The sequence below is a fragment of the Neodiprion lecontei genome, chromosome 6 (assembly GCF_021901455.1).
Source record: "Neodiprion lecontei isolate iyNeoLeco1 chromosome 6, iyNeoLeco1.1, whole genome shotgun sequence".
Taxonomy (NCBI): domain Eukaryota; kingdom Metazoa; phylum Arthropoda; class Insecta; order Hymenoptera; family Diprionidae; genus Neodiprion; species Neodiprion lecontei.
Window position 1 is genome coordinate 29,928,365 of NC_060265.1, and position 24,863 is coordinate 29,953,227.

General features: G+C 44.0%; 1 protein-coding gene across 8 annotated transcripts in view; it reads right to left on the bottom strand.

Annotated features, from left to right (window-relative positions):
* Positions 1–24,863, bottom strand: part of LOC107227065 (segmentation protein cap'n'collar) — a 119,619-nt gene that overhangs the window by 37,818 nt on the left and 56,938 nt on the right. For all 8 annotated transcript variants that reach the window (XM_015668101.2, XM_015668100.2, XM_015668099.2 and 5 more), the window contains exons 2-3: positions 22,471–22,653; positions 16,941–17,028 (exon numbers count right to left, since the gene is read on the bottom strand). In XM_015668101.2, the coding sequence (XP_015523587.1) occupies positions 16,941–17,028; positions 22,471–22,653 (271 nt within the window). The remainder of the gene's footprint in view (positions 1–16,940; positions 17,029–22,470; positions 22,654–24,863) is intronic.

The following is a 24,863-nucleotide window of genomic DNA, read 5'->3' on the forward strand; positions in this document are numbered from 1 at the left end:
CGAGGGGAAATGTTATTTGAGATAATAATCTCATATAATAATAACGCCTCCGGTTTAGGAACCCGCAGGAGCCATCGGGCAGAGGCACCTGCGGTTGACTTTTAGTCCGGTCTTCAGGCCTCTTAAAGGATCCTGGAGGAATGCGTCTACTGTCTAAAGCACGGAAGGTGTGCTGCTGGCGGCCTGGGACGGCTATTAGATTAACAAGTCGAACCCGCGACGCCATTGTCTGGCCCGAATTCAACCCCTGACCGCACCACAATGGCTGTCGTAATTTGAGGGAACTTCAGACCGGCATCAACCGCCTTCGTCACTTTGTACTCTAAATTGAACCATCCCTTAAACCGCAGAGTCTGAACACGGTTAACCATTCGGCAGTTTTACCATTTGCCCCCGTTGCTGGGGGGCGTAAGTTGCTGGTGAAGACAGCTCAAGGATATCAAGGATAGGCTCTGCAATTCGACCTGATCATTTTAACTCGTGTTTCACCCCGAAACTCTTGCAGACAGACATTTACGCGGCTTTGATTAATACGGGAAAGAAATCGCACCTACTGGTCATGATAATCGGTTGGTATGAAAAGGCAGCCTACCGTCACAGTGGAACTGGCACGAATAAGTTCTACACTGAGTACAAGGCGGTACAAGAAGTAATCCTGTTATATCGAATGGAATTAGGTATGTATCAAAACTTTTTCCACTGCAAAATTAACAGTACGTTCGAAGATTTTTACGGGTGAAAATAATCGCTTCTTCCGCTGATTAAAAAGTGTCTTTTGTCACCGTCAAAATCAATCATTCAAAATAATTCATTCAGGTGAAGTTTCTTCTATACCCGGTGGGCAATAGAAGTTCGGATTTTCTTTCAATCGTTGTCACAAAGAGAAAAAAAAAAATAAATAAATAACAAAAGAAAAAAAAAAACGTGTAACTACGAGTTACAAAAACGCACGGCAATGCTTCTGCTCGTTTCGAATCGATCCCGAAAATGGAATGTCGCCGCTGTGTTTCACCTGAAACGTCATAATTCAGTGTCCACTGTCCTATACTAAATCCATTAATCACGTTTCAGATAAACAGCAACCCTTACAACCTGCGCTTCCAAGCGCCCACATCACATCCACATCCACAAACCGTCAGCTAAACTCTGAGTTTCTATCTTCTCTTTCTGGTTAGTCGATATCACCAAATTTTCTCTCTCTTTCTTTAAAAGTATCCGAAAACTTCTCAATATCTTCACAAGAAAACATTATATCTACCACGGGCATGATCTTCTCGGGTGTTATTTTTTCAACGGGGAAGCGACTTGCGATGTCGAGATAATATTGTCGATCATTCCTGACTACGCATAGTCGGAAAACGTTATTTAATTGTACGAATATCTTTCGGATTTTCGGCGAGGGATAAACTAAGAAATACCGATGAAGGTAGATTGTATGGAAGAAGAAGAAGAAGAAGGAAACACACTTATATCCTGCAGAGGCTAAAAGCGCAAGCTCACGGTTCATTCGCCGATGCAAAAATCTCTTTCATTTTTAGGGTATACTGTATGTGTAAGGGTGGTACCTTTGAAGTTATGCCTGCAACTACTTCCTAGACATGAGATTCTGACAGATCATTTCTCATATCTCGCCATTGTTCGACTAATGGCGTTTTTCTAATAATATTTCTGGCATTACTTGGCAAAATTTCCAACCAATGGCCAATCTTCCGCGGGTCGAATGAACCATCCAGTTCGAGCAGGGGCTCACGTTATTCTTTGCACACGCGTTTGACACTCCTATGTATCTATTTTTCACACAGACAGAGGGGGGGAAGTGCATGTGTAAAAATACACACGCGCGCTTTACGGTAGTTTCATTGGGTCCTATGGAGGAGAACTTTGGGCCCCTCTGAATCGACGGCTCACGTTCCGATCACGATCTTGACAGCATTGTCCCACCGGTTGACAAATATATCGATGACGATTGTACCGGAGTTAGCGACGAAGGCCCAAAATTATTCACGAGCTCAGAACGGAGCTTGACATCTTACTTTTCTGCACTTTTGCGGCTCGCTCGTTTGTTCGTTCCCCGCCGAGTGTGAAAAGTTCAGTTCTTGTCAACAGGCACGAGTTTCCGCACCTGGCAGCACGAGCAGTTTGAATAGTGCAATTGCGATCATTAATATTAATTATTTTTACAGCTGTCAACTGTTTTATTAGACGAGATTAACGGTGAGAACTTCCCACAGTGTCCACCACCTACGTTAGACTAAACCACTAAATTTTGTACAATTTGAAACCCGTTTTACTAGCGAAGAAATCAATCGACGATTTTATTTAGTCTCTTCTGACTCGAAATTTGTGTGATGAATTTTCAAATATCTCTACAATTAGCAATCTGGTTATGCAAAATTTTTACACCTACATACCTGGGTGGAAGTAGTCCGAAAATAGAATAATCCAAGAAACGGTTCAACACCGTTCGTATCACAGCACAACTTTATTCAGATGCAAACTTTTCTTGTCACTTGAAAAATTTATCGGTACATGGATTTTAATATTGTTCCCAATAACATCTACAACGCTACAAACATTCTTCGAGCCAATATACGTCCACAACGGTGTTAATATATTTCAATGAGAGATTGAAAAATAAAGCCATTTTCAAAATACACCTGCCCACTTGAAAACTAAAAACTGTTTATTCAAGCTGGTCTCAAAAGTTTTTTAACATTCGCCTCGAACGTTCCACCAACGTTTTGATATTCCAACAAGAACCACCAACTCAAATAGCCATTTCTGTAGAATCAAAAATGTTCAAAACTTGATAACACCAAATTCAGCAATTCTGACACTAGACATTTTCACTGTGATGGATTATTAGCACTGATTGAAAATGGTTATTTTCTTGCTATTTCTTATATTCTCTACGCTGTTGATTTATTTAGCGATAGTATAATGTCAGCGAAGAAACTTGATGTCTGTCGCACGACAAACTGCAACTGTCAAATAATTAAATGTGTCACTAGACCCGATTCATAGATGATTTTGATTGGACCATCGCATGGAGTTGACTGATAGACTATCGCGAAGCAAAGCATTGCCTAACTGGAGCCAGCGGAGGCATTGTCCCAGGGCCGTGGCTATGCTGTTAAAGAACCAACCAATCACGTCAGGGTTGGCTGTTATTCCAATATGGCTGCCAGACAATGTGAGCCGGAGGACTTCCAGCTAGAGGGGGAAGGTCTCTACCCATAATGCCATTCTCCGACTCCCCGCTGAGCAGGGAGCGTACCAAGGCCTGATCGGTCGACGTTGCCACACTGCGACAGGCAGGGGTGCATCGCTTCCTACCAACCTCCGAGTCATCGAGGGGCTGAATCTACCCTTGTCGAGGACTTCCTGGGCCTCCGAGAGACCCTCGACATTTGTAGACGATACCCTGGCTCTCCGATCTATAAGATCCTTCTCTTTTCATCTTCATTCAGATTAGTTGAAACAATTTCCAGAGAATATTTGTCAAAAACTTGTTAAGCGTCACATGGTCCTGAATTAAAATCAACTTTAGGTGGTAGGGTAGGGCTTCGATACTACTTCCTTCTTTCAAGTACTATATTCGAGTTCAAATTATCAATCAAAATGTGATTTCAAGCATGTATATCCAAGTATTGGCCATGTCAGAAATTATAAACTCTTCGAAGAAGTAGAGTTTCCAGTATTGAATGCGTACAGTTCTACTTTCAATTGGAATATGTTTACTATTGAAAAATTGAAACTAAATTGAGCGTTATAAACACAATTCTAACAGACGGAGAAATAAACCAACAAACGAATAAGCGAGAATAAAAAGAATCACTGACCTATGCCAAGCCACTGAATTGGTATTGATCCGAAGGGCCATAATAGTTCTGAAATTGGATGCAGCATATAATCCCATAAAAAGACAGTGGCCAGGTGACTAGCAATTTTTAGAGAGCCAGCGGAGGGGCAGAGACCCAGGCGTAGATAAAGGTTGTAAACCACTGCTGTTAGATGGTATCTAAATCCTGTCAAATGCCTCCTCTATTGATACCCTTTATTCTTGTGTCGTCACTCTCACTCGCACGCTTGATTCAAGATACTTTGCCCACCACGCCGCGAGCTTCCATCAGATTGGCTAGGTAATTACCACCAATAAGATTGTATTCCAATGTACGTAATGTACGATGGCATAATGTTATACACGGATACCTGTTAGACCAGAACGAGAATGCACAGCTTTTTACACTTCATTTTCTGCCTTACCTTGTGATTCCTTAGCTATGAGCGGTTCTAAAATTCTAAAGCCCAGCGTAGCGTGAACTGGTATCGCCATGGCGCAGCGTGTAACATCCTAGTGAATATTTTTTTTTCATAAAATACTAGTCGATTCCAACAGTGCACAAAAAATTTTCTAGACCTCAAAAACAGTAATCACACCTTGAGTAGAAAGCTGAGGGAGACGAAGACCCGGCAACGCTGAGTGGCGCAGTCTGTTTGACAAGGATATAAATGATGCTGAATATTATGCGGAGAACTTAAGAGCCTACTACTATCTGTTACCACCGACATCACGCACCCTCAACTCTAGACTTTTATCTACATAATCATTTCTGTAGAATAAATTTAACGCTAGATCTTCTCGTCCGGGAGCTGGATTTCTATTATCCTTGACGTAAGACGCATCGCAGTACAAAATGTGAATTATTTTTCTGCAATAATATAGCAGAGTTTAAAAATTTTGCTAATAACATACGAGTCGCATCGATTGGAGAAGGAGTTTCATTGATAGGATAATAATTATACCGTGAGGCTGAGAGATGGTGAGCTGCGCAGCGTCACGGAGGCTGCGTCAAGCCTCAGAGAGTGCCTCGACATCTATTGTTCTCCGATCACTCAGCCTTTGTCTGGTCTCTAAGATATTCCCACTGGTTTTTTATCCCACTTCTTCAGCTCTCCTAGACCGCTTTATTTTTGGGGACCCCCTAAAAAACCTCCCCAACTCCCTTATATTAATCACATTTTGTATACCTGTAGAGGCCAAAATATTTTAATCCCCTGATTTTACGCCTTTAGACTTTTTTTGCTAAATAAAAAGAAAATGTTGTTCTCAACTTCTGAAAAAAGTTAAAGACTATTCATATAGTTTCAAGGTAGACTGTACGTTTTTCTTGTTCTACCAAAATCACTTTCGACGATTATTTCTTCAGGATTTTACTCATCTCTGGTACGATGGACATATAACTTCATACGATTTTGGAAACAATCTTCTTGGTGGCTGACAAAGTAGAAAACATTATTTCACATCCAAACCCATTAATGATTCTTGAAATTGAATAGCCGACTTGGTTTAATTGATCAAAAGTTGTAGCTTGAGGGAAGATTTGAAACTAGCTTCACATAAACCTGAGAAATAAACTCTTTTATAAATCAAGTGTACCAAAGTCAGTAACTTGTTAACGTCAACAAGTTGTTTTTTTCCTCCACTTTTGCTAAAGTAAACCGAAATTATTCATATTGGTGGTCCACTTTGATATTCATATGAATAATTCACGAGTACGCGGTATCGAAGTTCTATACTTTCCATAATACTATCACGTGGGGAACTGATTTATTAACTGATAAGTGCAAATCACTCTGTGCCTGTGCCTAGGCAATAACTAACATAACAAAGCCATGTTAGGTATTGTTGTACCGTTGCTAAAGAACAGAGAGGACACCCTGTGCTGGTAAATAATAGTGGGGGCATGAAGTTGTGCTTTTCCTATACATTGTTGGAACGTTCTATAACACAAAATCAATGATAGATTTCTCAAAGGGATAATAGGGCTTTGAATATCTAGTGGAGGGAATTTTTTGGCTGCGACGTTGATATGAATTTAGATCACAGATGCCATGGTAAAACGTTAATATTCGACGCGATAATTTCAATATGCGATGTTCACACAAAGGGTCAGAGTTATTTCAAGATTCTCAGTTTCGCCTCGTCGATTATTAAACTTAATTTGAATTGACATCAATTTCCTGGCTGCGAGTGAATAACGCGATGTATCTCACAACAGAAATGCGATAACCGAACGAGACCGACAATTGCAGTAAGAATAGTCGACTGTAAGTTTATACACCGAATTGTTAACAACCCAATATAATTAGGAGAGTAATATCTGTTAGAAAAGTGTCGGTCATTGTTGAGACTGGACGTAATGTACAAGTGAATAGACCTATAATGATATCACACGTTGCCTGCCAAACAAACAGTCAGCAGATTTGTAAGTCGAGTGTGTTATGGTCCAGTCACCACGATAGTAAATACACACTGCTCCATAACGTAAACTGTAAAACTATACGAGACATTTCTATCAGAGTGTAAGATTTGAATTAGAACGAAGAAGTCCGAAAACTCGTTATCGCTCAAAAAATTAATTGACAAGTGGGTGATCAACGAGTAAACTAAAGTCGGAAAATTACTTCAATTTGATCACAATTCTCTCCGATGACTTTACGAAAACGCGTACAGACAGAATATGTGAGAATGTATAACATCGTTTCTCACCTCTGACGAATGATCGAAGCGATTAGACTTATACGTGCGTGAATCCCAAAAGGTGCCTGATTAGTCAATTAGGAAATCGGATGATATCGTCAACAGCGGTTGGACGATCGGGCGGACAGAGTGCCTCCGCCACACGTAGGTCTGTCTAGGAAATTTCTGTAAACCGGGTCAAAGACCCGAGGATAGTAGTGGCTTACTGGCACAAGTCATTCTGGATTGTTGTGCCCCGTCAATGACCATTGTTGCCACCTCATAGTATGACTTACACTCTTGGGATGTTGCGCTTGCATTTTTAGAGGCCGTCGGAATGTTCACCTTTGATACACATAGCTGGGTCATCCCGAGCGGAATTGGGTCTCTTCGTATGCAGTGGTTTAAACTGGTCCAACGGCGTTGTTGGATTCGCGATTGCTAAAAATACAGCGATGAAACGAAATACGACTGGTGAAAGAGATCCGAGATATTCGTTTCGTTTCACTGTCGCTTGTTGCGATACTTTACGCGTAACCTCTTGCCTCGCGCAAGATTCAACCCATTTTCATAAATCCTGCAAGCCTATATAGCCACACTTCGTACACCGTTCATGTGCTACAAGCTTCCTTCGGCAGCGGCGCGAAGCGAGAAAGGATAATACGTGGATGTTACAGCTCCGCAAGACCTTCTGCACGAAATTACCGATAAACCAGATAACTTATTGGGCGTGAATAGTGGTGCAAAATGGTGTAAGGAATGCGCCGGCTAAGTTTGCTTCTTCGAGTTTTCAATTCCGACAACGATTTTCCATGTCGAATGAGGAAGCGCTCGGGATACGTACTTTTCACCAGCGACTGCGTGTGATCAATAATTGTTACAACAGTTAATTAGAGATCGGTTGAACGAGGAGGCAAGATTTACTCAACGAATACGGGGCGCAAAAAGTGATTTAGATTATTTCGATTCTATTACCAATAAAAGTATCAGCTCGGATTGTGGCGTAAGAAAAGTTATACCTACAAGGTTGTAGCCTTGATATTCGCTGTTGGCTGTTGGAGTTTCAAGGTGAATTTTCACCTCTGTTTGTAAAACGCTTATGTACACGTGAATTCTTCTCCTTCTCTCTTTGCTCACATCCAACATTGTATACTATAGTTTGTATAGGATGCTTTGGTCAAGTACTTGAACTCAGAAACTCCCGAGTTCAAGGCACAATGAATCTGTTACAGCTTCTCTGTATTCTCGGAACCTCTTACGGAGAACCCCTTAAACAGTGGATTATTTTAGGAAGGTTGAGACGATGAAATGTCATCCATTCTTCTCACGTTTCCGCGAAGGTATTCCTTGGCAAGAATTGGCGTTATGCTCACCGCGCGATCCGTTGTGAAGTCCAACCGTCCGAGTTCACAACCGATTCATCGGCATACCAACCGTACGAAAATCAGAGTCAGTGGAACATCGGGCCGTCAATTAAACTGGGGAAACCAACGGGAGGGAAGCTGTTTAGCTCCCGGATGGTTCGTTACTTTTTACCCCGTCGGCTGTAAGGATTTCTTGGGAAAGTCTTCGGACAAAAAATTGCCTGATGCAATAATGACAGGTTGGAGCTGGGTGGAGAAGGCAGGGCGTCTGAAAGGGCTAATGGCACTTGAGGTGACAGGCTGACCTCAACCCCTCTGCCTGATACATATCTATCCTAAATCAACATGGTCGGAAGGAGTGGGAGCTCTTGATTCTCATTGTTTAACGTTGGGCTTTGCATTCTTCGGTGTTTTGTATTTCTAAATTTACTCGTACAATATTATTTTTGGTTGATCAAATACGAAGCTGGTAGCATTCGGGTGTATCTGTATCGGAATTTCTATGCCGGACTACCGTAGCTATCGCCAATTTTGCCGACACAATTTCAATCTCCGCGATCGTGTATGTGGAAAGAATTTTCGTGCTTGAACAATACGAAAGCGTTAGGTTTTATGTAGAACGAAACCAGCGTGTATTATACGGAGTGGAAGGTATACGTCTAGTTGGCGGGATGGTTCGGAAAGGTGGAATCACATCCAAACCCTGTTAAAAGAAACCTTGAGGGACTAGATGAGTTGCAAAATCCTTTCCAACGTTACACCGTCGATCCTGTCCAGGTAAAAAGTGGAATTTACAAAAGGTAAAAAAGCACTATAACACTAGAAGTTGAAAAAGCTTGACAAGTCGAAAGTTTAATTTTTCATTGCCCGCATTGACACATCATCATTTATTAGGACTATAGAAGAGCGTACGGCACGTACCTACGTCCCTTTCATAATATGGGTTTTATGTAAATGTTTTAATCCTCGGGGAATTGAAATGTCTTTGATACGACTCAGCTGTCCACGGGGTTGCCACGCCATCCCGTGCTCCTCGCCTTGGCTGGTTTCTCAAAGCAACAATAAACTTATCGTTCCTCCCTCGCGGTATACGTTGCACTCTAATTACGCAGCGACGTGCGTTTTATCCTCCGTCCAAATCTACCTTCTATTAAACCGAATTAGATGCCGAGCGTCTGTGTAACGTCGATCTCGGGGAAGCGAGAACATGTAACGAGATAACGAGTGGGCGGAATTAAGGAAGCGTTACAATATACATCCGACTAATTTAAACCCGGGTTAAACACGCTGCTTGCACGAACTCCAGGCCGCGCAGCCTGCAGTCTGGATACCTATCAACTCTTATTGTTAACGACGCCGGAATCCGGAATATCGTGGAATACATTTGTGCGTTCCCCATCTTTCTTCGACTCGCACAGAGGTTGGGCTTGAATTTACACCGCGTGCTGAGCCATGATATGAGTAATGGTGCGTACTCCTGTAGCAGGGGTGGTTGTCGCAAGTCACGCTCCCGAGCACCAACCCCCGAACGGTCTTTGCCAAGCAGCTGCCCCCGAGCGGGCGAGCGTAACCCCGAGGGATTCTAACATGGCGGAACACGGATAGCTCCAAATATTGATTCTCTCGTGGGACGGAAGAGTGATCTGAATTGCAATGAGGCTGTGCCGGGAAAGTCTGGAGCCGTGGTTCCTTCCTGCCCGGACAACTTTACAGCTCAAAATGCGCAAGCGGCTTTTTTAATTTCCAGGTTCCGCCTCCGGATTTCTCATCGTCAGTCCAGAAGTATTACACGGACGACGAAACACGCGAGAAAGACAACCACACGGATAAATTTTTAAATTTGATCCAGTTTCGTGTAAATCCATGGCGCGATATAGACAGAGGGTGAAATTTCTAGCGGTATGAAAAGCAATTTCCTTAATACATTTCATGGGCGTGGCCTGCAGGCGGCTACGTGGTTGTCACGTGCGCGTCGTTTATAATTTCCGACAACATATTCTTCAACGCGTTGGCCGAATATATACCATCGCTGCCCCCTCGAGTTTTCGACTATTGTATCGTTGTGTTCGCCGGTGGTATTCTTCTTCCAAGGACTGACAATTTGGGTTGGAGATACGCCGACGCTTTCGTCGGATTACACCCACGGGCGTACGAATAGCCCAGGGTTATGACAAAAGTTGAAAATAAAGTAAAACCCATCCGGGCCTCGAGGCACGCGAAGAGATAGTAATTAAAACATCGTTAATATTAATAATTTTCGTTGTGCCGCGTCTCTTCCTTGCCTTTCTACACACGCAATAAGCGTAATATCACAGAATAATTGCTTCTAATTTTCGCATATTACGTGAACGGGATGTTGACTTTGTTACGTTTAATCGTTACGCAATTCAACAAACGAAAAGTACAAAGGCTATTAGAATCCACAGAAACGTGCCGGAGTAGAATGCGATTCAATTAAAAAACTCGGTACCGCACGACAGAATGCAGAGAATGGATAAGCGGCTAAGAAATACGTGCGGTCAGGCATTGGAACTGGAAGTTGACATTTGAAAATCTGTACTACACTCGTCGAATCCGCCACGGTTTTGAGAACGTCGGAAAAAAAGAAACAGTGAAAAGAAAAAACTCTGCGGTAAATCGCGGCTCAGTTTGAATCCGCATGATGCCTGCAAGAACTCAATTGCATAAGTATTTGACCGAAATAATCGGTATTGATCATTGATCACCGACACAAAATTTACGGCTATTATTTATAACAAGGATTCATTCAGCGAGTTATTGGGTTTTTAGTCTTTGAAGGTGAAGAAAGGCTGATCGTACTACAACCGAAGTCTCTTCTTGTGGCGAAGAACCATTTTTTCCTAAACTTTTTTCGCGAACAAAAAATAAATAAACCAAAATTACGCGATACTATACACACGAAACAGAAGCCTCTAATTATTGTGCGTGGTGAAATTATATTACGTGCAATTTATCACCGACCATATTTCAATTTCCTTTTCATCGTGTAACAGAGAATTAACTGTCCGAACTGCCGCCTCTGTGGCAAAATGAAGAAGAGGAAAGACGGCAACGGAGAGAAAAAAAAATCGCGTCCCTCAGTTTGCCACAAAGACCGTAACGAACACGATACAAGGTGGATTTGAAATTTCGATACAGACGTTCGATCCACGTTCGCGAAGACCAGATAGCCCCGGCAAAGTACGGCCCAATAGTCAATCGCACACATAATCCATGACTAGTCAATATCAACAAGCCGCAAAGACCGTGACACAGAGTTTTAGCAAAGGATGTAGTCGTCTAAGACGCTCAAGAGGAATAAACCCGCGTTTATGTACCTCGGCAGAGTTTATTCTCCTTTGGTTTTTCGACAGGTTAAAAAAAAAAAAACGTCCTGCTTCCTACGGGATTAGCATCACCCAAGAACTGCGAAGTACTTACAATGCTCACGAATTCTTTGGTTCACCATTCCTATTCCATTCTACAGAATGTAGTAGCGAGAAGCCAGATGTTGAAGTTCAATTGGTTTCCAAAGCGCGCACCGTGCGGCTGTCTCGCTCCTCTTATTTCGTCGAATGTTTCCTCTCGAACGTTTTTCATTCCGCTTTTTTGCCGCTGGTGTCTCTTTCCGGTTCGAGGGGCGAGCCAAGCACGATTAGTTATTGTCCTCTACGTCTGTCCGAAGCTATTACACGCGATATAGACGACGCGCGGTATTCCGTCTATCGATGCCCCATGCACGCACCTTCATCGGAGAAGGCGGAGACTAAAGAACCGTACGCCTGTGATAATTTATTCCCATATCACCCTCGCCGAGCCCCGTGTTATATACGTATATAACAATAGGTACAGGCAATGGGATCGTTTCTCCCTGCAGTCAAACCGAGCCATCGAATAAATTCGTCCCCCTCGCTCTACGATCTAATCCGAATTCAGAAGATACACCACGAATGGTTGTCGCCATTTTGACCGTTTGAATTTTCTCGGGAATGGAAGTAAGAGAATTGATATTGGTCCCATTTTTTCGTTAATTACGAAAGGAAAGTTTTGCCCCCGGGATTGAATGAGAACAAAGTTCCTTCGCCATTTTCCTCGCAAATTGTGAAGCTTTCGTTTGAGCAACTTTACAAAGCGGACTCTTCGCTTCGAATATCACGGCTTCCGAGCCGATGACCGACAGACGGAAGACGACGGCGTCGTGGGTGGCTGAGATTTGAGATTTTACACCGTGGCACTGCTGTTTACCGATAATCCATCAACTCTCTGTGTAAGTAACGCCGCGAGATCCGCAATCCATTGTCAGATCCGACCGACAAGGTCTAGCTATCCGACGGACTTACGTAATCCGTATAGCATAAAGATATTTAAGGTAGTTGGGTATTATACCGCGGCAATTTATACGTGGGTTCACCTCGCGCGCATATCCATATTTATCATTGTTTATAACTAAGACGCGGAAGATGCCGCCTGTTTATTTTTCCTTTTCGATCCTGCAGCCCGTGGTGTCGTACGAATTACACGACTTTGTACAAGTACAAGCGGACATGAAAACAGATATCACGATACAGTCGTCAAAGACTTTCGAATCGAAATTCGATCCGGATTTTTATGTTTTTATTCTTCTGTTTCATGCGATTTTTAAAAGATGAAATTGTTCCTACGTTCGAGTGGAAATCGTCGTCCACAAAACGCGATTCAACCGTACAGCCGCACGTGCAGGTGTTTCGGAAATCGAGCTTACAGCCGGAAATGGCAGGAAACTAACCGAAACCCCGAAAAGTTAACCATAGAGCGATCAAGCGTGGAATTGGGAAACGGAAAATGGCGGCAGGTTCTTGGGTGCGGAGGGAAGAACATCAAAGGAGGGAGAAAAAAATGACCGTTCGCAAATCGTTCGGACGAAAATTAATTTAGAAATTGGTGCTGTGGAAGAATGCGACGGTATAATCGATTTTCCAAAACGAAGTGTTGTGATAATTAGTTTTTCGAATCTATTTTCGAAGGTGAATAATACGTTAACGTTCTTATACATATAAAGCAGTCGTGGATGCAAATTAAACTCGTGTCTATCAATTCGAATCTGAACGGTGTATCTATAATCTCGTTACAATTCATTCGACGTGTCTCATCATCAATTGGCATCCAGTTGCAAAAACAAAAAAGCACGCGAGTTTTATATCTGACGAGAGCATAAATTTTTTGCCCGAATATCATTCTGTGAATACGTGACCGTATAATCACTGTCGTACAAAGTTACGCTTCATACATCCATGTGTTCCGTTCGTATTGACAGAGAGTTATCGCAGACCGCATCGATCCGCACTTGATCCAATCTTGATACAAAAAAAAATTTAAAAACCACGCAGGTGGTGCCCAGCGAATTTCAATCTCAATAAAACAGAATCATCCAAATACGATCTATAAGTTACAAGACTGGTCCGCGGAATCATCGTACATATACCAACGGTTTTTTTCCTTGTTATTGTCTCCTTTGTTTCCTACTTTATTTAATTATTGTTGAGAAGCTGTAACCATACCGAGAGTAATAAATATACGATGTAATTGATCACGTCGTGAGATTTATTGCCCGTATCTTTTACCCCCCTTCCCGCAGCCTTGCAATGGAATTAGATATACACACTGCATTAGGATAGGCCTATAATCCTATCACGGAAAGAATATTTGCCGATTCCCTCGAGGCAAGCGCAGAGCAAACAGCGTTTGTTCTTACGATGCGAAAATTGAACGTTCGACAGTTTATACGTATGTATAACAAGCCACGCTGTAATTATAAATTGCAACGGTCGAGTTTCGATTGCCGTTGCACCGGACAATCGTGGGGCAATACGAGTCGCAGGATCAGCTTGCACAAGCGCGATACGATCTAACACAGCAGCATTTTGCTCCTTCGGTATTACTTGTGTAATAATGTATAACGCGTAATGTTGATCCGATCGATCGATAGCCGATACAATTCTGCGGCATGGCGTTGCGGGGGGATGTAAATAGGTATACCTGTAATAAATGAACAAATTTTACAATCCAACCATCATCGCATATCGGCCGACCGGCCGGTCGGCAAGCCCAAGACTCATTACCCGGCAATCTGTGCGCGCCGATCAAATCGGTCTACGTATAGGCGATTGATCTCTCTCTCTATCTCTTTCTCTCTCTTGCTCTCTCCCGCTCTCGCTCTCCCCCCATCGTGTCTACAATATATAACGTTCAGGTATACATATACGTAGGTGCATTTATTCAACATGGCGGTTGATTAATGGATCAATGGTCTTGCCCGAAAGGTGTAACAGCGATAGATAGCGTTTTTTAAAAATTTTTTTTTTCATTCCGTATCGTAAAGGCAGCTGCCGAAGCCGCACACACATAAATATTGATATAAACATCTGTTAATACGGCGGGGGCGATGCTGCGGCGATTGCGCGTGTGTGGATGAGTATACGTATAACCGAATGTACGAGGCCTCTTCGACCAATTACAAATGCACCCATACTCTATGAAAGCAGGTATTCCGTATTATTCCGTATAAACTGCAAGATCTTCGCGTCAATCGCGACGATCGGCGTTAACGTCGATTGCCAATGAGTTAGGGTCAATAAATCGGGGCTCTTACACGGAACGCCTTATATTAGACGTATCGGACATAATGTATGCATGTGATTCGTACGGTCTCGAGATAAGGTCACGTGGTGGGGGTCTATAATTAAAAAGCTAATCAACCGACAACTGTTGCTAGATACGGTGTGGCCAACCTCCCTTCCCGCCCTATTCGTGTACAGGTACCATTATTTAACTATCCTATAAAGGATGTACAATGCCAGCACAGTGCGATCGAGCAAGTTTTTGCTTCTAAGATCAATGTGTGCGTCGTGTTGTTTTTTTTCTTTTTTGCCTATTTTTTCTTTCCTTCCTTTTCTAGCTCGCCTAGATCCGCGTAGATCTCAATGAATCACTGAACAATACGTGAAATGAACGGAGTTCCAGTTAGTTATTAGTGAAAGTTGAAAAGTCGGCTCGATTTCATCACAGATTCAAATAATTTGGAGCCTTCTTCCGTGGTACGAACCGATGAAATTTTGTCGATAATCGGCAAATTTTTCGATTCAGAGTAAATTAGGAAAAACAAGAGTGCGGATTGTTTGAAAGAGACGACGCATCGTCACCATTATTTTCGGAATGTTGAAACTTGACTCCGAAAAAAAAAATGAAGTAAACAAAAAAAATTAAAATAAATAAGAAATAAGAACAGTTTATGGTATGTACAACAATAGTATAATAAAAATATACCAGATCCCGGGTACATTTGTCGAGGGTTTGAGTCGACATCGTGAGACGAACGCGCATCGTTACAGACAAGGTGCGTATTATAAGTATGAAAGCCGAGCCTGTCTGGTCTCTAAAGTAATTAAATGCAGGGGGAGTGGGTGGGGATCGAGGGGACCGCGTGTAGAGCCTTTGCGGCGGCAGCGGGGTGGGGGCGGAGGAGACTCCGAGAGAGGAGAGGAGAAAATCAAGGGTGGGGGGAAAAAAGCCCGGCGAGAAGGGGAAACGGGGAGAGGAGAGGAGAGACGAGAGAGGAGAGGAGAGGGCGTTCCTCGAGCCACTCCCAGCGTCATCCGGAACTGCGCGCCCAGACTCCGCAGGAGGGTCCGGGTTCTTCTTCTTCTTCTTCTTCTTCTTCTTCATCATCATCATCTTCCACGCATGTTGATCATACCGCGAATAGTTCGAATGAAATATCGTCTATTTTACGCATGTGTTGCACCCTTCGTTTTCCTAATTTGCACCGCAGGTGATGTTGACATTGGATGATGATTTAATTGAAAAGATAGTCGAAAGTACCGTGGAAGATACGTTTCGAATTACGTTTTGAATATAATTCGAAAATTATGTTGACTGGTTGAACCTTCTGCGCAGGTAATCGAATCTGTGGCAAGAGTCGTCAGACATTTATTATTGTGACTTGATTGATTCCCGGAAACAAACAAACCACTTGTATCGGACATTCGAATCTAGATATGTCGACACTCTCTCTCGACAACGGGTACCATGACTGACTGCATCTTATTCCTTCACCAGTTGAATTTTTCTAGAAAGCGAGGTGGTGCGGGTGTTGAATTTTTTTTTTTTTTTTGACAGCGAGCAATGGATATTACATGCTTGAAAACTTCAATTCGTGTGATATTCCAGGCTTCGTTACACCGATATTGTACAACGCGAAAGATATAAAAAGAATTCCCGAAACACGCCAATGTACGGATTATAATCTCAAACTCGAGTTAATTTACTTCTTGCTCTCAACATTAACCAATGTCTGCGTTCGGCTACTCATCAACGCCAGTCATTAGAAACCCGAATAAAAAAGATTTAACTATATCGCCGATTAAACGGTCAACCTACGTTCGTCTGACTTGACCTCGCGTACGGTTTATAGATATAATATTCACCGAAACCGCTGAGTGGGGGAGGAGTGGAAACAGGAGTAGGTGGCTCAATCGAACCACCGGACGCACGATGACTTTATAGATCGATCTTTGGCTCATGGGTAGAATAATCCTCGTGGACATGATTGGGCAATTGGCAATTAATCGAAGGCAGGGTCTACGATTCGCGGACAGATCCTGACTGCGAAGAGTACCGATTTCGAATTGGCGACCGGAAATGGCGATGGTTGCGAGGAATATGTTCATGTCGAGAATGGAGGAGGAAAAAGAAGAGAAAGAAGAAAAAAAAGGTGCAACCGCCAGGCCGGACAATCCTCTTTCCGGGTACAACGAGGTTTCATCGTGTTTATGGTAATGGGTGTGCAGGGCGCGGTCGCAGGTGCGGACAGTTGCCAAGCCAGCGAAGAAGAAGCAGGTTGTAACAGCTCTTCGTAACTTTTGTACCTACAAATTACTGCCTTAATTTTACATGCATCCCGCGCAGCGTGCGGCTGCACTTATCTTGCTCCCTAGGCGGGCAGTGATGCAAAGAAAAACGAATAAACGAATAGAAAAGAAAAAGACGAAAAAAAAATGAAACGAAGCTTAACTCACCGGTTTCCAAGTCTATGGTGTACGGAAGACCGGCCCACGGATCTGCCTCCTCGGCGCGGGCTTTTTCGACGTCTTTGGCGATGGATTCCTAAAATCATAATTCACAGTTCATCGTGTGCAATGCCGATCAGCATAAACGAGCCCGGTACTGATTAAAATGGATATTAGTACGCTCCTAGATACACGCGCGTTTTAGAAACGTTTATTACTTCGCTGGCCAATCGACGTTCCGGACTGACCACAAGTCGGGGTACGTCAACCAACGAATTGCCTCGGGCACCCGGATTCGAGCCGCGTTAGTCCAGCCCCGATTACAGGGAACACATTAACATCCTCTGTGACTGGTAGGTTATGGAGTATGGGACGTAAGACAGAGTGTAGTCAATGGCGGACGTCGGATCGCTCGGTGGGATGGTTTGGTTCCAAAAAAATGTATTGATCAACCGTTTTCACTGCGACCCATTACGACAGTGTCTACGCATTCGTTGGGTTCCAGGTCTGGTCGATATTCCGATCGAACTAGAGCGTCACGGCGATGCTGGTCTTCGATCTTTGGGAATGGAGGTTGGTCTCGGGACTGGCGCTGGCGAACAACGAAGGTACAAAGTAGACGGGCATACGTGACGCCGCGTTGACGTGGAGGCTCATCGCGGGTAGACAATCCGTTCTGACGACCTGCGGACGACGATGACGAGTCACAGTGACGTCTGTTGCGGGAAAGAAGGTTCACGAATCACGGTCGTACACCCCCGGCGGTGATGGTCCCTTTTTGGAGACAAGGTTTTCCAGCCAAGGTGGTGGGTACTGCAGTGCCCGGCGTATAGATGATTGCACGTATTGTTAGCCAGTCGTCGCTCTCAAAGCTCACGGTTTAGGATCCCATTCGACAATGCAGGCTAAATGCACACATCCCGGACTGACTGACTGTTCGACTGTAAGGTCCGTTAATACCACGTGTGCCCGTTCTGTCCTTCAGGCGTACACAACACCCGTATTGCTGGGTAATCATTTCGACCAATTAAAATACACTCTCACCTTCAGTGCGCGACTGTCGAAGCGACAATACCTCGTACACAAACCCCGAGAGAGCTTCATCGCTCTACACGGTTGGAGATTACGAGGGAGGTGGTGGACTGGTCGGTTGATGCAGCCTTTACAGACGCTGCAACCCACTTGGGAGTGTACACAATATGAGGCAGGCCGTGAAATGTTTATAAAAAATAAAGAAGTAAGCAAAATTCAACATTGACTAGGCTGAGATTAGCAGCCGAACGCGTTTCCGTTCCAACCAACACAACGCAGCAACGTTCAGGAATCACGAAAAGATGGTACTTTTGTAGCATTCTAGGAACGAAATTGTGCCGCGATGTCCTATTTAACCGAGCAGTTTGGCGTGTTCAGCCGCTTATAGTTCGGACGGTAGCTTTTGCTTCTCATCCCGAGGAGTCGGTAAGTCTCTTTGTCTATCAGTTTGAACCAGCGGCCAACTATAGGCGTTCCAAATTCGAATTCTGGCGAAGTTGGCAGCTTGCTTAGATGCCCGCAAGCCTTGTATACTAATTATTGTGTACACGACGGGGTCCTCGATATCCTCCCGTCAAGGTCCGCGTTATCCGTCTTTTATTTCTGGGCCGCTCCTCCGCCCCCCTTCGTGAACCCCGCGAGTCCATGGCTGCGGCCGGCCGCGTACACGCCTATACGTCGGCTGTAGTGAAATGAGTTTAATGAAAACAGCATTGTGTCGTGACCATTAATCATAGTCGGGTTCCGATACCATCCATCCGACCGTGATGTATTGTTGCGTGCCGCGCGCAGACCTGGAGGGGTTTTTGAATACGAAACCACCCTCGGATATTCTCACTCCCCCGCTGCAACACTCCGCCACTCTGGCACTCCGCCGCTCTCTCGGACTCTCAGCCAGCTTTGAACGGACTCTCGTTACATTGTAATTACACCCGAAATTCATTACGGAGGTAAAAGCCGACACGAAAATTCCGTAACCGAGTTGTGAGTGGTACAGATGACTGTGCCGATGGTTTTCATATCTCTCACGCCGAGAAGCACCCCGTTCGAAGTTTGGAAAAAACGTTTGGACTCACATCGAAAGCACGCCTTGGCCGTCACTTTTGAAGTTTGCAGGTACAATCGTGAAACGTTTGAGGCATCCTTCATCGCCAAAGACTCGCAGAGCAGATACGTACGTCCCAAATTGAGATCAAGATATACCGAGGCTGCGTCGTTCCGGTTTCGAAGGGGAGCTACAGATTTGATCTGAAGTTGTTGTTACTTTGCTTTGAATTATCATCATTACGATTGTGATTATCATTTCATTTCGGTCCGCGGTACAGACTCGACAATGGAGGTCTCTGTCGTCGGCGAGCAAGACGTCCAGACATTTCTGGCATAGCTCTCAATTAAGGGCCGAGGCTGACTATCGGCCTGTCAGGAGGACTCGGACGCCGACGTCGACGAGGACGCGGTTTCACCGACGAACGCTAACCCACCTCAACCTCCCGGCCCACCTCCGTATATAAATATACGAAATCAATGCCACCCGTTCTTTGAAACCGTCTGACATACGTTCTTCATCCCCATCGCGCACACCGACGCTGTCATCGAGGGTACACAATGCGCGACGATCCGCGTGTGTGCGTTCTCAAACCTCAGGAAAATGGTGCCAGTCACGGTTCTACGGTGCCCCTGTACCCCCTTGCCGCGACGTCAGGAGTACGCGAGCGAGGCTTGTCATACGATAGGCCACAGGGTGAAGGCTACGCGCTGTTACTTCGTATCAGTTGAGGGCGAGAGGACCACCCAACCACCTTCGACCTCACTTCTTTCATGCGCCGAAAGTGACACGCGAACCGTTTTCTTTGGTATCAAGGTATCTAGGCCGGGTGGAATTAAAAAAAACCGTGATATAGAGACGAGCTGTTGACTGTGGGAATTGGCTGTGAGAAGAGTTACGATGGATTGAGTCGCGTTTTTGAGAAAGACTGGTCCGAGATCCTAAATGTTTCTGCAAACGAAACAACACGTTGAGCGGATAATAACGATGATTAAATATTCCGAGTGGTATGACGCTGTAGAATTTTGTTGGGGTGCAGGCTGTAGGATGGATATTCCATAAGTGGGTTCTACGATGCTAAATGATCGCGATACTCCAGCATGACAGAATTACATTCCCTCAATTTCTCCATTAGACTCGGTCTCTCCCGCTTCTCTAGCCTTTCTCCGTTTCCTTCCATTCCTCCACCTCTCAGCAGCTACAACTAAACCCTGCGAGTTCCGATTCATCGATTTGCGACGGGATAACAATCCGACAGTAGGTGAACAAGCTTTGGCGTATTGGCAGGCGCCGTTCGCCCCCCTCAACCATCGAGACAGCGAATCCGTTATAAATCACGTACAAATTTATATTTATGCACAAGAATAATACGTATTGAAATCACTTGCGAGATTTCTCGCGGTGCGCTAACGCAAGCATAACAACCAGTGGCGCCCGTTCGGTTTTTAGGGTGAGAATTCTCGGGGGAAGATGATGGACGAGAGGCATGGACCAGTTTCGACCCCCGCATGGCATCGGTAGGAGGGAACGTAGACGCATTAATGGTCCTGGAAATTGAAAACGTGAGTGGGCGTCCTTTTGGCCCCATTTTTCCTTCGTTCTTCACGGTTCATCTCCCTTCTTCTCTCCCATCTTTGTCTCCCATGCACTCCCATGCACTCCGGTTACGTTCCCCCGGGGGGTGCAGATCCGTCCCGAAAATGGCGGTCGCCATATTCCGAATGCTCGACTTTACTTCATACGTCATCGATCCTCGGTCCAAGCTGGATTTCCGGATCGATCGGTGGTCTGAGTATTTCACGACGTTTTTAGATCTCGATGGCCACAAAATTAAGCTGCTCCAGTCAGATTCGCGACTCGAGATCACCGCCTTAACCTGGTTCGCAAGTCCCGCGGTAGACTGGACGTCTCTCCTCCATTTGGTACCTCGTTTCCTTGTGATCGCGGTTCTCGATGGTAAACCGAACCCAGAAGACTGTAAAGAGGCTTCAGCGGCGGCGAACGGCGCTCGCACAAAGGTGGAACTCGGTGAACAATGCCTTGCGGCGAGAAGGAGGAGGACGAATAAGAATAAGAAGAAGAAGAGAATACTATACGAACGAGAGAAAGAGAGGCAGGAACGGGGAAAGAAAACGGAGTGGAAAAGAAACGCGAGGAGTCGAGGCTGCGTGCATGATGGGCGACCCGCCCAGTCCGCCGACGCAACGTCATCCTCAGGGTCCGCACCCCTGGTGCTACGACGCTGCCACTCTGCCACCCTACGATAAGCCAAGGATCGAGTAATGCTGAATTCCGTCGACGAGCGGCTTTGATAAAAAAAAAAAATAGAAATGGAAACCGAAAAAGACACCGCGACAATCGCCTCGAACATTGGAATGAAGACAGAGGTTGAACACGCAGTTCCTTCGTTCACTTTGTAACACTTTGTGACACTCCAGTACATACGATACAAGTACTTTCGATAAAAAGGGGGTGGAAAGCAACTCCGCAAAGAGTGTAGAGATACCGTGCCGAGTGGAGTCGTTCTTTTAATCAACTTTTTTAATTGCGGTCTAACAGTATGATACACGCGGAGACTGTACCTCATGCCGACAGTTGTCCATTCATTCGTAATGGACGGTAGAGCAATCGCTTTGACAACTGCACGCTGCCCGACCGGAGTCTGATTCTTCAATTGGACATTTATTCTTGTCCGGCCGGTGCTGCGGAGCAACACAACATCAGCAAAAGCGATCAGCGCAATGGTCGTTCGGTCACGTAGTGTCGTCCCGCTTTCGATTCTACTTTGATCAATTTTTCCGATCGATTTCGTAAATGTGTTTCAAGTTTCTAACGGAGTACATACACATTAATGAATGCATAGATCCGTGTTGCATGGACGGTTACGTATACGTTTCAATAACTACAACAGGCTACTGAAGATTCTCACGATGTTTGTTCAAGGCAAAATCCTGGTATATCTGTTTTTTTTTTTTTTTTAAATCAAAAGAGAGAGAGAGCAAAGACAAAAGTAAAGTAACTTGTACGTTCACTAAGCTTCGTAGGATTAAGTACCATACCAAAAAATTTGCATAGGCAAGTAGCATATCCTTTTCCTTTTTCAGACATTTGTCACGATCAACTGATTCATGACAATCGATGATACGGAATTGTTTTTTATTTTTATACTTTGATTTCCACTGCATCACATTATTCCTCGGACAAACTACGGTTCGAAAGTATTGACAGTTCGTCCAGGTAAACACTTGTGAAAAATCCGTGTCTTAAACTTAAATTAGCAAAGAGTTTTTTTTAAAACCCTTTCTTTGAACAATAAATTTTATTGCCGACAAAACTTTTGTAACGTAACTAGGTTTTTGGCGATACTGAAAATTTTTGTAACTTGGCACTCGATCAACCGATGCAATTTTTAAAGATAACGAATTAACTTTGTATAGGTGTAGTACGAAAAATCAGACTCACCTGTACTTCGGTATCATTAGCGGCCTCGAGCGATTTGAGCTTTTCGAAATTTTCGTCCGGCTTTTCGGGGTCCTGATCGTCCGGGGATGAAGCTGACTTTTCGGTAACAGAAGTGACGGATTCATCCAGGCTGAAACCCAGGTCCACGTCTTGCTTCCATAGAACCTCGATAAGATCCATGTCCTGAAAGATCAGAATAAAATTAGCGATCAATTACATGATACATGTCAAGCGTGTAACGAAAGAAGTCGTCGAGTATAATATGCTAGTTAATTTTTGTGCAAAGTTTTTCCCGCGTCGAAATTGAAATACAGGTCAGACTTCGTTGTAGGTATATGTATACATGACGGGTAAACCCGTCACTTTCTAAATCCCACGATACTATCTACCTGGATGTAGAAATGTCTGATTCCCGTGAAATGTACAAGAGTCTGCAGCCGCCTCTCATTTATTACCTTTGTTAAAAAAGACAAAGCAGTTGCTGCTGAATTGTGCAGGAGCCATGCAATTTGCATTAACCACATACAACCATATTATACACGAGTAGCTATATGTATCACGTATAGGTAAAAAGGAAAATTCTCCGTTCCGCGTCGTTAATAAAATTCATTTCAACGTATCTTATACCGTTTCATAAATAATTTTTTCGGTTCTTGGCAATAATTTTCGTAAATTAATTTCTGAATTACGTGTATATTCGCATATACAACGATTGTAACATGATTAATTGGAAAAACTAATTCGGCACAATCTGATTAGAATTGCGATTTCTTTTCCTGGTTGTACCGTCGGGACATGCGATGCGAATATCTTGATCACCGCTGTGAAGGCTCCGCCATTTTGTGCGTGGTCGCGTGTGCATTTGTATATAGTTGGTATATGCTCGTACGGTTTCTGAACCAGCAAATATGGCGCCTGCGCGACGTCCATTTACGTATATGTATCAGGAAAAGCTTGACGCGTGCACGTGCGCAATCTACGTCAACGCACATTTTCTCGTCTCACTTACATTTTATTAGCCGTGCCGTGCGCCACGGCTTCTGGCGCCACGTCGTTTTCGCCGAATGTTGTAGGTAGGTGTAAAACGGATCCTCAATGGCGGTAGAAAAAAAAAATAAAAACAAGAACAAACAAAAGAGAACAAAAAGAAGCCGTGTTAATAATCCTTGACGGGAGTTGTCGGGCAATCTTCGAAATTTATCACGCAACAGTATTTTCTATACGTTTCAATATAAAGGTGTGATAATACCTATAAGTAGAATCGTAATTTAGATGTTATAACTTCTAATGCGAATAGGAATGATTTTCATTGGATCTGTAACTCGTCGGATACAAAAGCCTCCGTAACGTATATGAAAAGGGGAAATTTCGAAGGTGGTTTATAGTTTTTAGACAGATTTTTTTGTTACCGAAACAGTCGACTCTTCGACATCGGAATTGAAATATTTTTGAAACAAAAATTTGATTCAAAGTTTCATTTTTTATACCTGTAAAATAATTTTTCATCTGGATTAGCAATCGATTAGAGATGACGAGGAAACTAAACTAAGCCCCGGAGAGTCAGGATCATTCGATGATGTATCGATTGATTATCTTAGTGTTGTTGAAAAGTAACCGACGAATGCGTATTAAAGTACCGTTTTTCAAATTCGTACATATTTTTCGCCGAAGAATGGTTTAAGTTAGTTACAGACGAAGATGAAAAACTCGATTGATATCTTCGCCCCAAAAGGGTCGTACAACTCAAAATACAAAAGCGCTTTCTGCGCGGAGATAAAAATCGGAGTATTTGAGTGGCAAAAGGATACGGTAAACGGACGAGTTGAGGGAGAGAAACTTCGGTACAAGGTACACCGAAATGTGAAGAAACCGTGTAAAGAATAAAAAGAGCGTCAGCCTGGGTGACCAGGCAGTTATTTCAGGGTCCGCTGCAGCTGGTTGCGTATATGAAGGAGAAGAAGAGCTTTGAATTCTCTTCGTCACAATTCCGATCATAGGTCGAGGAGCTGCGGGAGCACGCGGGAATTAAACGCGCGTCTGTCGTACAAAATGTGGCATCAAGACGAGCCGTAAATACGGTACACAGCGGCATGAACCGACTTCACAGCGATGCAGCAGCTGTAATAGTTCCCCACTGACAATCGGCCAATTTGGTGGATTCGTCATAGTCCGGCCCGTTATCCAATCTCTGGATTTTCCTCGCCAATTTAGAACCGTTTTCGAAAGTACTATTAGATCATCGCACTGTTATAGACGATTACAGTTTGCAGCTTCTCACTCATCGTGCCCCGCCCTGCCGGTGTCGATTCAATTGTGGGAAACGAAGAGAGTTTACTCAACAAGTCATTCGATGGATATATTTTTTACAGATATCCCTACTGGTTATAGAACTC